At 36.9% G+C, this 15246-nt stretch overlaps 1 protein-coding gene across 1 annotated transcript in view; it reads right to left on the reverse strand.

Moving 5' to 3' along the window:
- Positions 1-8499: 8499 nt before the first annotated feature.
- The window catches only part of LOC130540564 (uncharacterized), a 201502-nt gene continuing 194755 nt past the window's right edge, over positions 8500-15246 (reverse strand). The window contains exon 5 of the mRNA XM_057299004.1: positions 8500-8677. Within this exon, the coding sequence (XP_057154987.1) occupies positions 8658-8677 (20 nt within the window). The 3' untranslated portion in view covers positions 8500-8657. The remainder of the gene's footprint in view (positions 8678-15246) is intronic.

Raw genomic sequence — 15246 nt, forward strand, 5'->3', positions numbered from 1 at the left:
CTTAACCATTAGGCTCTACTGTAGTGTTGAACACAGAAAAAATAAAAACAGACCACAGTGAGTGTGGGTGAGCAAGTAAAGGGTAAGAGGATGAAAGTAACCCAAGAAACATCACTGGAAATAAGAAGAGACTGTGGGGAGCATGAGTTTGCATTAGACTCAACAAGGAAGACACAGGGAGGAAATAGATCCATTTATTGAATGGTAACTGCCAAAAACTGCTCAACACACTTTAGATACATTTTTGTTAAACCTTTCTAAGTATATCGTGTGGTAGATGCTATTATTACTGTGCCCTTTTAGAAGATGAAGGAATTGAAGATCAGAGTGATCAAGTAAGTTGCCTGAGATCACACAGATCTTACATAAGAAAAGCAAGAGTTGAACCCAGGGCTCTATGTTAAAGCCTACATACATAACCATTATACACATCATGCCCAATGTAACAAACGGTCGATGTGAACAAGGACTCAGGAATGGCCATTTATGTGGTCACTAAAACATAAGGTTGACTACGTAATTTATTCTTCAATCTGATAAATTGTTTAGAATTTAAAAACGGGCCCATTACTATGAGTGCCAGAATGACAGGCATATGCTGTCACTATCCCAGGTGAATTAAGATGTATGGATGCCCTACCAGGAGGACCCTTGGCATCCTTCAAAAGAACAGTATTAGTAGAACCTTGAGAGTGGAGGCGGGATAGCAGTCGGTTCAGAAGAAAACTGGAGATTAGTGAAAAAAATTTAAGAATTACTTGGATTCATCAAACAATATGAAGAAATAAACTAAGTAGAGGGGAACCCTGGGCCTGTCCAACTGTGGGCTGGGCTGGCACAATGACACATTATGGGCACTCAATAAATACCTAATGATACACTAGCAGGGATGAGGAAAGAGGCTCCTCTGTTAGTTTTGCTTTGTGTTCATTTATCTTGTTTATTTTCTGAGACAGAGGGATATTGAACATATTTGTAGGCAGAGAGGAGGAACCAGTGAAAAGAAAAAGATAGATGACGCAAATGTGAGGGGAAAATAAAACAAGAAGGGTTGGGGAGTTCCACATGTTCAAGAAGAATTTGTCTTAGAAAGAGAGAGAAAAAAATTATTAAAGAAATAATGCAATGTCTTGGATATGTACAAGTATGAAGGAGACAGTTATCCATTAAGAAGTGCTCAGATTCCTGGGTGAGGATGAAGTGATGGCAACATCCATCTAAGTCTTACTCATTCAGTGTAAATCACATGGCTGCTAAGCACCCTGCACATGAGTATGCATCTTAAGGTAAAGTCAGGCCCGTCCTGGTAGAGACAACTCAAGCACAGTGACGATCTCAGGCTGAGAAAGCCTACAGCATGACAAGGTCCCAGGATGCAGCTGAGGAAGCCTGGACTCAGTTTCCAGTTGGATCCCTGATTTGCTGTGTAACTTTGAACAAGTCAGTTTTCTTCTCAGGTCTTCAGTTTCCTCATCTGTCAAAAGGGAACCTGAACCAGTTCAGCGGTTTACAAATGCCTGTAGGTTCATATGGGGCTGTGATGGCGTTTCTTTTTTAAAATCCTAATCAAAGAACAGTATAGCAAAATGTATACCTAAAATAGTGTACAACTTGCTTAATTTACAGAAAATGAAAAGATGTGTGTAGTATCATCTGTAACACACACACAAAATTACTAGCACCCTAGAAATGCCCCCTCCCTTCCTTCCACACACCCTCCATCTACTACTTGATAACATCCCACTACCCTGACTTCTATGAGCAGAAATTAGCTTCACCTCTTTATCTTATTTTTAGAAATTGAACCATACAGTTTGGGTCAACTTGTGTCTGGCTTCTTTCACTCAGCATTGTTTGTGAGATTTATTCATATTGCAGAGTATAATGCTGTATATTATACTCTGTTGTATAGTATCGTAGAGTTCAATGACGTGTTTTGAAAGTTAGGAAAAGTTTAAATTGAAGTAAATTTTATTTAAAGGTAAATATATTCAAAATAAATTATTTTGATTTTAGATTACATTCTTTCATCCTTTTTGTGATAAAATGTTCTTTATTTGAAATCCCTTGTCAATTGCTGAAGTTTCATTTTGTCATTGTATTTACTTTGTCTTAATTTTAATAGGCTAACTTAGCAAATTCAGCTCCGTATTTTATCATTCTAAAAAATTTGACTGGGTCTTGAAGTCCCCAAGCTTAGGTTCCATGGGACTAGAAGGCCCCTAAATTTCTTGGCTCTTTTTATAAGCCAGCTTAAGCTTCTGGCCTTTCGTTACAGCCTCCTTCGACAAACAGCTCATGTGCACAAATTCTAAGAGGTGCCCAGAAAAGCCACAAAGACCAATTATTGATTCATCTTGAGGTGGATATTGGGAGGGGAAGCCTTTTTTTTAATGCTCATAATTCACATGCATAAATAGCAAATAACCATATCAATTCCTTCACAGTATTAGACCAGTTTAGGTCTTACCAGATGCCCTTGAGAATTGCCAGAAAGCCTGGACTAGAAGAGGACATGTGACCCCCACACAGGAAAGGACGAGAGAACAGAGATACCGAGCATGAGACTGTGCCTCAGACACTGTGCCCCAGTGGAATTCTAGAAAGGGGAAGATGTTCCGTGGGCTGGTGGTCCTCTAAGAAAGCCTCATTACCAGAAGTAGACTTTAAAGAGAACGTAGGGACCCCTAGCGGGCACTCAACTAAAAAATATGATTTATTTAATCCTTTGGAAAACAGGATAAAATCAACCACTCTAGCCATGGTTGAAATACTATGTATTGTTGTAGAAAAAGATCACATACACGCTCACATACACCAAGAAAAGGGGGAAAAAAAAGAGGATTCCTCCTTTGGTTCTTGAGAGATAATTGCCTGGTTGAAGTAATGGGATCTGTGATGGAATCTTTCATCAAGATCTATTGAAGAGAGGAGCTTCCTGCTGGCAGAATTCAGAATGTGCTTCCCCAAAGGAGTGCAATTACATATTCAGCCTCTTTCCTAGAAGAAAGCAATTATGGGACAATTTCACTTTTAAACAAAATCAATTTGAGGTTCTGGTTTTGCATTAGTAGCTGCAAAAAGAAGTAGCACCTGAATTAGACAATACATAGTTACCCTTTTACAACTGAAGTAAGATGCATTGTAAATGAAGGTTTTCAGAAACCTGTGGGTTATATAAGGCAACACACACACACACACACACACACACACACACAGTTTTTACGTTTGCTTAAAGAAGAAAACTTTTGTTTCTGCCTGGTGAGCATTCAACACCTCCCTATCTCTGTTTTTATAGCATTTACATATCCTGTTTTATTTTTTCAGCACTTTGAATCTTGAAGCTAAGACGTGTATGAATCATATTGTCCTTTTGTAGAATCTTAGCTGTAGCTCCTGCTGCCCTATCCCCTGGGGTAATGATAACTTTCTGTAAAAATCTCCTCACACCATTAAAATTATGTATTTATATGTATTAAATATATATATCTATATATAAATATAATGTAGCTATAAATATAATTTATATATACATAAAATATATAAAAATATATTGTACATATATACATAATAGAGAAATATTTATATGTACACATAAGATATATGTGTATATAAATACATATATTTAAATAGTGGCAAGAGATTTTTACAGAGTTATATCATTAGCCCAGGAGATGGGGCTAATATATATTTTTTATATATAAATCCTTATACATTGATATATATTTACATGTAAATCTTTATGTATTGATATATATTTATATGTAAATCTTTACATGATATGTATTTATAAGTCTATTGATATGTATTTACATCTATATACATACAATTAATATTCTATATTATATATAGTAATATAATTCTATACTCTATTCTATATTATATAATTCTATATAGTAATATAATTCTATATTAAAGGTATACCATATCTTTTCATGCACATATATATCACCATATAAAGGTAAACATACAAGGTGATGGGTATGCTAATTAGCTTGATTACACATTTTATTTTTGATAAAGATAAGTACAATTGGATTCTGTGGCTTGCAAACAAGAACAGTTTCTGAGGCATATGGCATGTGACCAATATACATCAAATACATCTGAATTTTTCAAAGACGAACGCATTTTTTTTTTATATTTCCATATTGTAAGTGGCATAAAGCAGACGTATAGCTTTAAAACAATGAGTTGTTCCTGCCTGACATTGCCCAAGGCAGGAAAAACAATTAGATGACCTTACAGCCCCAGGGTTCAAAGCTAAGTATGATGTTTCCTGAGGAGAGACAGACGGAAACACCTTAAAATCTCCTAGAGTGGGTATGGTTTCAAACAATAGAGTTTTGATATTGAAATACAAGAATAGAAATTACTCTGATGTGTTTCTGCTGTAGAATTTTCTATTACCAATGTCATTATTGTAATTTCTACAGCAAAGGAAAAAATGTTTAATTAATGAACATTGTCTTCATATGGCAATAAGGGGACATATGTTCTAATTAGCATCAGATCTAACTCATATACACTTGCTCTCTAATCCCAAATGCCATAAAGGAGAGAGTGGAGCCCAAGAGAGGGGAGGGAATACAGATGTGTGTTTATCTTTATACTCCCAGGACATTTCATCCACTGGGGCCCAGACTCACCCCACCTTTTGCCATTGGACACTTAACATCATGTACCTTAAACTCTACTCTGTCTCAACCCCTGAGAAACCCTAAACAACCTCCCGAATATGATTTTGTGTGACTGCACATAGTTTACTTCATAACTGAACCAAGATGCCCCTACCTCTTCGAACACCTCTAGCTCATCTGAAGTGTCTGTCTGAATCTGAAAATGACCAAAACCCAGCTGAGGAAGGCTTCCATTGGACAGACGCAGAGAAGCCTGTGGAGTCAGACTGCTGGGAGTTGAATACTGTCTCTGCCACAAAGTAACTGTAAGGTCTCTGAGTCCCTTAATTTCTCTGTGTCTCAAGTTTCCCCAGCTCTAAATGTAAAACAGAGCTATTAACAGCACCCACATAATAGGTCTGATGTGAGTGGTAAATCAAATGCCAAACGTTTAGACCTTAGAAGAGAGCTTGGCACATTAAAAACTATTCAATAAATATTCACTAATATGTTGCTTTAACACATGACCTTTGTGATCCCCAAATCCATACTCTCTCACCCCACTAGGTCAGTACCTCTGCCCTCCCAGGGAACCGTAAGGTGTCTGGGCAGGAAATCAAAGCTGGATCTTAGGCAAAGAGGATAATTTAGTAGATTGGTTCCCAAGCCTGATCATTAATAAGACAAAGGTGCTTTCTTAGACATGGACACAGGGGAGTAACAGGAATTTCTTAGAAAGATAAAATTCAGAATCAGCTCATCACTCAGCTATGGAAGGCTAATTCCTCTTGACTGAGAACTACCCCCTCGTGGCTTTCATTGTGTAAGTGACAATCCAGATCCCTGTGGTGTCATCATTTTGTCAAACGCTTTGGGGACACTCATCTTTGCAGTGGCCTTCATCTAAAAGATACTTTTGGGGATTTTAAGATGAAGAATCTGTGTGTGTGTAGATAGATAGATAGATAGATAGATAGATAGATAGATTCAGGTTAAGGTTATTTGGGGCCAAATGTAGGTCTCAACCTGGAGATTATTTTTGGTGTAGAATGATGAATAGCAATGAAATGACATTATTTTCTTCTAATGCCTGTAAACTGCCATTAAAAGTATAAATGCCAAATATTAACCTCATTTTCCTCACTCTATTAAAAACTATAAAAGATTGAAATAATGGAATATTAACTTGTCTCTAGGTAGTGCACAAGCCCTGAAGAAACATAAAAAGCAAAACATGCAATGAATACCTTTAATTGTAGTATTTAAAATCTCACTGGCTGTGTCCGTATCATTTATGGGCAGTGTAATTAAACAATATCCTAATTTAGCATAAAGAGACTCTAGGGACCATATTTTATCCCTTCCAATTGCAAGTGTGAAAGGAAGGCTTGTTTCTCAAGCCTTTGTCCTTGTGATGTTTTGGCAACTTGGAAGCCCTCATGGGTGTGTCTCAAACTTCTCTGGTCACCTAGGAGATCAAAGAGGACGGCACCTTACCTGCTTTAACACAGGAGACCATTCACCATACACTATCTAGCAACCCTGTTTTTCATGGACCCCAAATTCTGATTTTGTATTGTATCAACCTGACAACCTTTATTTCTGTAGCACAATGGTTCCAAGGAGCCAGGTTTCAGCTACGTTCACCAATCACAAGTATCTTGTGGAGTACTGATGAAATTTTCTATAATAAGCAGAATTTTTATATTGTAATGGCTTTTAATTCAGGATGCATCTGATAATTGATGGAATATAGCAGTCACTATTAGCTATATGTTAGTTATAGTGCTATTCTATGAAAACTTTCTGTAGAAAGCTTCTGGGAAAAGCAGAACGGTGCCATTGTCAAAGCTTCTTAGTTTCACTGAAATATGAGTGTACATACCTAACATTTATTGATCACTTTCTATGGGATGGTGTAGCAGTTATCTATTGGCATGTTAATGCTGTGTAACCAACTACCACAAAACCTGTGTCACACAATAGTCAATATTTATCATTTCTCATGAATCTATGGGATAATTGAGCAATTCTGCTAAACTAGGCCAGACTTAGCTGGGCTCACTATGGGTCTTCAGTCAGCTACAGGTTGCATAAGTGTTTTTGCTCATCTTGGTTGGGCTCCAGCATGTTTGGAAGTTGGCTGGCTCTAGGCTGGTTGTATGGGACACCTTTGCTATCTTCTTGTGATCTTTAATTCTCAGGCAGGTTAGCCTAGGCTTGTACTTATGGTAGCAGAATTCCAAGAGAAGGTGGGCTGATACAAGTAGGGTTTTAAGCTTCTGCATGAATAATACCTATTAACATCCTACTGTCCAAAGCAAGTCACTTGCTTGGGACCAGAGTGAGCTTTAGAAACAAAACTCAAAAGCTTTTCGGCTGAGTTTTCTTTGCCAGAGTGTAACACTTGGCTGGAGATGGACATCCATTGTCCTCTTTAGGTAGGGCGATCGTTTTGACCCTGCCTGCCTAACTTATGAACCTTACCTGCCTGACATTTGTGGCTTCATAGACTATGATTATTAAACTCTTAATATCTACACCTTTAACTATCATTGTAATTAACAACTATAGTAGAGCTTTGAAAATAGCCAAACATACCTTCCTGTCAAACCCACTCATCCTCCAAAGATTCAAAAATACTAGAGCTATTAAATGTCTGTCCAATTGCTCATGTAGAATCCACATGGGAATTCCATTTCATTTCCCCCCAACACTGGAAACTTACCAATTGTTGAACAAGACTGAAATCTTGCTTAAGATTGGTGATTACAATCTCAGTTCCATTTAAATAACGTCACAATTTTCTACTCTGAATCAATCTAATAAAAGATGGCTGATAATTGTTGGAAGTAAGAATTCTTAGTGCTACACACTAATTCTTGGTCTTGTACATAACACTTTAAGAGAAAGTTAAAGTGGTGAGACAAAGTCATAGAGTCTACTAATCTGGATTTATTAATATTTTATGATACTAGCCATTTGGCCATTTTTCCAAATACTTTAAAAATTATTTATATAGAAGTAAGGAAGGGGGCCGGGTGTGGTGGCTCACACCTGTAATCCCAGCACTCTGGGAGGCCGAGGCCAGTGGATCACCTGAGGTCAGGAATTCAAAAACAGCCTGACCAACATGGTGAAACGACGTCTCTTCTAAAAATACAAAATTTACCTGGGCATGGTGGCACGCACCTGTAATCCCAGCTCCTCAAGAGGCTGAGGCAGAAGAATCACTTGAACCCCGGAGGTGGAGGCTGCAATGAGCCGAGATTGTGCCACTGCACTCCAGCCTGGGTGACAGAGCAAGACTCTGTCTCAAAAAAACCAAAACCAAAACCAAAACCAAAACCAAAACCAAAACCAAAACCAAAACCAAAACCAAAACCAAAACCAAAACCAAAACCAAAACCAAAACCAAAACCAAAACCAAAACCAAAACCAAAACCAAAACCAAAACCAAAACCAAAACCAAAACCAAAACCAAAACCAAAACCAAAACCAAAACCAAAACCAAAACCAAAACCAAAACCAAAACCAAAACCAAAACACGGGCTGGGCACGGTGGCTCATGCCTGTAATCCCAGCACTTTGGGAGGCCAAGATGGGCAGATCACAAGGTCAGGAGATCAAAACCATCCTGGCTAAGACGGTGAAACCCCGTCTCTACTAAAAAATACCAAAAATTATTTGGGCATGGTGGTGGGCAGGCGCCTGTAGTCCCAGCCACTCCGTAGGCTGAGGCAGGAGAATGGCGTGAACCCGGGAGGCGGAGCTTGCAGCGAGCCCACATCGCGCCACTGCACTCCAGCCTGGGGGACAGAGCAAGACTCCGTCTCAAAAAAAAAAAAAAAAAAAAAAAAAAAAATTCCTGATTCATCTCTTTGAGATCTTGAGTATTACAATTTTATTGTGATTTTCAGTCATCACTGGTTTGTGTCACCCAGATTGGTGGGGACCAGTTTGCTCCAGGTTTGCTGCAGGTATAGAATCCTGTGACTCCTGACAAAATGGTGGTCACAGATGAGATTTCTTCCCACATCAGGTTCCCAGATCTCTGCCTACAAAGTGTGGTCAAAGCAAGAGTAGTAAGAGTTTGTCTTTTTCCTTTTCTAAATTTGAATCAGCAGGAAAAAAACGTGAACTAGTTCTTGTTCACACACATACATCAATTTTTTTTTTTTTTTTTTTGGCAGGGGTATGAGTACTCTTGTTTTCTGACCCCTTCCCTCTCAGAGATGGTCATTTTTTTTTCCTTTTTCTCTTTATTTCATGTGTCATAAAGAGGAGTATCAGAGGGTAAGAACACAGGCTTAAGGCTTAGATAAGCTTATTATTTGAGCTGGCCCTCACAGCCAGGTAAGTTCACAGTTCTCACTAGAGTGATGTCTGTTTAGACAAACTTTGCTGTAGGGTCTCTCAGACCACAAAAAAGTATGAGGTTCTCCTTTTATCTTGTTTTATGTCCCGAGAATCTGGCTATTTGACCAGTGAGAACACTGTCTTTGGTCTCTGCCAGCTGGCAGGCAAGTGTGCCGGCTTGTGTCGGACAGCCATTTGAATAGGCTAGAAGCTGCAGACACAAAGTCACAACCAGCAGTATCTGTTTAATCCTGATAGTGCTCAAGTGAGTTTGTCTTAATGAGAGGTTCCAATCCATAAGGGCCTTTGTTGTCTCAACCTTCAATTTCTTGGTAAGCACTGAGAAAGTCCAGTCTCAGTAGCGCTTTATTGGTGTCACCAATGACACATAATGGTTCAGTGACTGGAGGCACCCCAATTTTCTGCGGGAGACCAGAGATACCGTTTTCACAAATACTATTCTTACCACCTCTGGCAATGAAACTCTGCTTTCTTAGTTTATCTCTGACAGTTAACTTTTTAGATCACGGGGACTGCATTTTCGGTATCCACTTTAGGAACACCATTTCCATCATGGTATTCTAAACCTGAAAAGTCTTTTCATGAAAAGTCTTACGGCTTTGAGTTGCTTCTAGAATAAATAAATTGGTTAAATTTGAAAAAAGTTTGAGAGAGCTCTCATCCTAAACAACTGTCTTATTGGTGCATATGGAAAAATCAAACTGAAAAGAAGACACAAAGAACCATAACAGATTGCCTTAGAGACTTCCTTAGCAATATTAAAAAGGAGAAATCAGATTTAGAACAAAGTTAAAATTCTTTAAACTGACTATAAATTCCCTTCTCTGCCCTCATTACTTCCCTATGTCCATGTCCCCGACCCTCTAAAAGCTCATTTGGATCTTTGGGTCTCTAATTAAAACCCATCTTCTCCAAATTCAGCTCAATTTCCTCAGTAAATTCCTTTAGCTCAAGAGAGAAACATTTGTAAGAATTTATTTTAATTATGACTCTTGGCTTTGGAGTACCCATTTGTTACTCATTCTCTGTCTCCAAAGGAGAGCTGAGATCTTGGTCTGGCCTTCTGCCTGCCAGGGGTATGTAAGTTGGGAGCTCCCAAGAATATGGTCAGAAAGAAATGTTGGTTGCACCCCATTTGCACGTAGTATACCAACTGTTGCCAACTCACAGAGACATTGTCTAAGTCTTTCTTCTGTATGTGTTTGAGTGACTAACTCTTGGAAGAACTGTATCATTTTACTTTTGCTTTGAAGATGGGTGCATCTGTGGTTCACCACCCATAAAAGGCTTATTAGTTTTAGAATTGAGTCACCTGTTAGGTATACCTTTGTTTTAGAACTTTGGTTTATATTCAGAGTGAGACAGAATTTAGGCTTTCTCTCCTAAGCTAAAATGGAACTAAATGCATAGAAAGGAAAAAAAAAAAAACAGTTTACTAAAACATTTCAAAGAGGAACAGTTCAAAATATAGAATAAAGGAATCTTTTGATTTCCATCTTAGTGGGAAATATTCTCCCTGATGTAAAGGAGCAAGTTGAAGATAATGCAGGATGGATGAGTCAAACCCTTGATATTATTTAGGTTGCAACCCAATTCTTTGAAGAATTAAAAACAACTGTGCTTGTTTTACAAATTGAGTCTTTACAAAGATAGAAGTGTGCCTCTAGAAGAAATTCAAACTCACCTATCCTTCTTACTAATTCCCAAACCTCATCTATGTATCTCAAGATGCTTGTAGATACTTTAGAAAATCAAGACATTGAAAATGGAACTGTCCTGCAATTAAGAAGGAAAAGTTTAAATAGTAATTACCCTAGACATCTGATAATAGGCAAATATGCTTCCAAAAACTGCTTGGTAAATGTGCATTCTTCCTCTGTGCCCTTGAGATGTCTTACCCAAGAACCATTACTTTTGAAATGCAAATTTAAGAAAGATAATTCTCAGATAAAAACAAAAGAAAGAAAATAAAAAAACAAAGGAAGGAAGAAGGAAGGAGGGAAGGAGAAGACTATTTGGAAACCAGCAAATGGAAACTCTTAAAAGCTTTAACCATCTGAGCAGGTAACCTTACTTTGTTCAATATGCCATATTCACTAAGTTTTGAATTACTATAGCTGACATGGGGCTCAAGTTCAGAGTGAAAGTGGAGATATCTGTTCTGTCTGTGTTTATGGATGGCTACATATATACATATGTTATATAATATGATATTTTTCTACCTCCAAATGACCTCTACTTAATTGACTTAAGGAAAAATAAGGGTTTAAAAAATTGTTAGCTTAGTAAACTTTGGTCAATAAGGATGTCATTGGCTTAATTAAAACAACATGTCTTTAGAGTTGTTAGCATTAAATATAATGTAGATACACAACTTTTATTTTCATTAGATGTTTAAAATCCTAAGATAATTGGTTCAACCTAAGAACAAATGCACATGAGAAAGTGCAGTGTCCATTACTTTATGTATATAAAGCACAGCCAAAAAACAAAAGCCCAATTATTTAACTTTTTACATTCTTGATTTTGTGATACTTGCCTAAATGCAGGTGCTATAAAAATAGTCGACTGGGAAATACTTGATATATTAGACAAAGCTAGTCATCTCATTTAATTTTCATAAGTAATCTAAGCATAATTGCAAGGAACAAGTGAATGAAATAGATATAAGTAGAATAAATGTTTATAAGCTTTTAGATAATAATCATGTTATGTCTACTTAAAATGGTTTCCCAATCTCTTTGGTAACTATACCCTTAGGTGATGGATATTAATTAAATGTGTATGTCATTTCCAAATAAAATAAAACACTGAAATATTAATTGCTGAATACAAGTTTCAGTTTATTTTTGCTTGTTAGAGTTTATAAAAAGAAAAAAATAGTTGAGTCTCTTAGTAAACATGCTCTGTTTCATATTAAAAAATTGTTCTGAGGAAGCATGTGTTCCTAGAAATTATAAAATGTGTATTCAGACCATTTAAAATTTCTTATTCCTAGGTTTTCACAGGAAAATGGGTTACTAAGACTTAACATTCTAATATGTAAATCAAACTCCTAAGTAATAAGGAAAACAAGTGTATACAAAATGTACAAGGAAAGTAAGATGTTGTAAGGTATGAGGATGAGATTTTTTGCTGAGAAAAAAATTTCTGTCTAGGTAAGAGATTTTGAAAGGTTGTTTAAGAATGAATAAGGAAGAATGAATAAAAACTGAATGGATATAGAAAGTCTGAAGGGGTGACAAAGGGAAAGAGAAATTTGAGTGGTCAAACTGACTAAAATGGAATGAATTTATTATGTTTTTAAAAAATAGCAATTAAGGCTTTTATTACTTTGATATTAAATCAAAGTATAGAGATGTAAAACTAGAATTTGTCATCCCTTTTAAAAGCAAGATGTTCTTGGAATATTGGTAAAATATAGCAAGTAAAATTTCTTTACCTTTTGATTGTTCTTAAGGAGGGTGGGGAAGATTGTGTTTTGTCAGAATAACTTTGTTTCATGTTTTAATTATTATATCTTTGATTACTTGACAATCAAATATTCTCAATATTAAAAGAGCTAAGGTTTTTTTCTACAACTATGTTAATTTTCTCTATTTGCCTTTGAAATCTTGTATCATTTTGATTTAATTTCATTTTATCTACAACTACGTTAATTTTCTGTATTTGCCTTTGAAATCTTGTGTCTCTTTGATTTTATTTCAAAGTGTTCTGTGATCTTTTCATCAAATATTTTAAACCTTTTGATATTTTTGAGAAACTCCCAATAATTCACTTTTAAATTAAGTCTTTTTTGACCTTGAATTAGTTTGAGATTTTCTAAACAGGCTTCTGAGATTTGTCAAGATAATTTTTTTCTTTTCTTGTAAAAGAGACATGTTAGACTAATTAGGTTTATTTAATATGTTAAATTATATAGGAGGCATTGTCAAGTAAGAAATGATGTTTAACTGATATTATATCTAGAAAACACCATCCTCTCAGCCCTAAGGCTTCTTAAGCTGGTAAGCAACTTCAGCAAAGTCTCAGGATATAAAATCAATGTGTGAAAATCGCAAGCATTCATTTACACCAACAATAGACAAGCAGAGAACCCAACCATGCATGACCTCCCATTCACAGTTGCTACAAAGAGAATAAAATACCCAGGAATATGGCTAACGAGGGAAGTAAAGGACTTCTTCAGAGAGAACTACAAACCACTGCTCAAGGAAATCAGAGAGGACACAAACAGAAAAATATTCCATCCTCATGGATAGAAAGAATCAATACTGCGAAAATGGCCATATTGGCCAAAGTAATTTACAGATTCAATGCTACTCCCATTAAACTACCATTGACATTCTTCACAGAATTAGAAAAAACTATTTTAAAATTCATATGGAACCAAAAAGGAGCCTGTATAGCCAAGACAGTCCTAAGCAAAAAGAACAAAGATGGAGGCATCAGCTACCTGACTTCAAACTATACAAGGCTACAGTAACCAAAACAGCATAGTACTGGTACAGAAACAGACACATAGACCAATGGAACAGGATAGAGAACTCAGAAATAGGAACACACATCCACAACCATCTGATCTTCAACAAACCAGACAAAAACAAGCAATGGAGAAAGGATTCCCTATTTAATTCATGGAACTGGGAGAAGTGACTAGCCATGTGAAGAAAATTGAAACTGGACCCCTTCCTTATACTGCATACAAAAATTAACTCAAGATGGATTAAAGACTTAGATGTAAAACCCAAAACTATAAAAATCTCTAGAAGAAAATCCAGGAAACACCGTTCAGCACATAGGCACAAACCAAGATTTCATGACAAAAAACATCAAAAGCAATTGCAACAAAAAAAGTTGACAAATGTGATCTAATTAAACTAAAGAGCTTCTTCACAGCAAAAGAAACTGTCATCATAGAGAACAGAAAACCTACAGAATGGGAGAATATTTTTCCAATCTATCCATCTGACAAAGGTCTAATATCCAGAATCTACAAGAAACTTAAATTTACAAAAAAAACTAGCAACCCCATTAAAAAGTGGGCAAAGGACATGAACAGACATTTCTCAAAAGACGACATTTATGCCACCAACAAACATGAAAAAAAGCTTGACATGATGGTTCATTAGAGAAATGCAAATCAAAACCACAATGAGATACCATCTCACACCAGTTAGAATGGTGATTGTTGTTTGTCTTAAAAAAAAAAAAAAAAAAAAAAAAGTCTTGTTCTGTCACCAGGTTGGAGTGCAGTGGTGCAGTCTCGGCTCACTGCAACCCTCCACCTCCCAGGTTCAAGCGATTCTCTTGCCTCAGCCTCCCAAGTAGCTTGGACTACTTGGAGCTCACCACCATGCGCTCAGCTAATTTTTGTATTTTTAGTAGAGATGGGGTTTCACCATGTTGGCCAGGATGGTCTCTATCTCTTCACCTCGTGATCCACCTGCCTCCACCTCCCAAAGTGCTGGGATTACAACAGGCATGAGCCACCATGCTGGGCCAGTGATTATTAAAAAGTCAAGAAACAACAGATGCTGGAGAGTCTGTGGAAAAACAGGAATGCTTTTACACTGTGGCTGGGAATGTAAATTAGTTCAACCATTGTGGAAGACAGTGTGGCGATTCCTCAAAGACCTAGGAACCAGAAATACCATTTGACCTATCAATCTCATTACTGGGTGTATATATACCCAAAGAAATACAAATAAGTCTATTATAAAGATACATGCACATGTGTGTTCATTGTGGAATTATTCACAATAGCAAAGACATGGAATCAATGCCCATCAATGATAAGACTGGATAAAGAAAATGTGGTACATATACACCATGGAATACTGTGCAGCCATGAAAAAGAATGAGGTTATATCCTTTGCAGGGACATGGATATAGCTGCAAGCCATTATTCTCAGCAAACTAATGCAGGAACAGAAAACCAAACACATGTTCTCATTCATAACTGGGAGCTGAACAGTGAGAACCCATGGTCACCGGGAGGAGAACAACACACACTGGGGTCTATCGGTGGGAGGGGGTAGGCGGATGGAGAACATCAGGAAACATAGGTAATGCATGCTGGGCTTAATAACTAGGTGATGGGTTGATAGGTACAGGAAACCACCCATGGCACACATTTACCTATGTAACAAACCTACACATCCTCCACATGTACCCCAGAATTTAAAATAACAAAATAGAAAATTAAAACTGAAAAAAATGATATTTAACCTTGAGTTATATGTAT

This window comes from Pan paniscus, chromosome 8 (genome assembly GCF_029289425.2).
Source record: "Pan paniscus chromosome 8, NHGRI_mPanPan1-v2.0_pri, whole genome shotgun sequence".
Taxonomy (NCBI): Eukaryota; Metazoa; Chordata; class Mammalia; order Primates; family Hominidae; genus Pan; species Pan paniscus.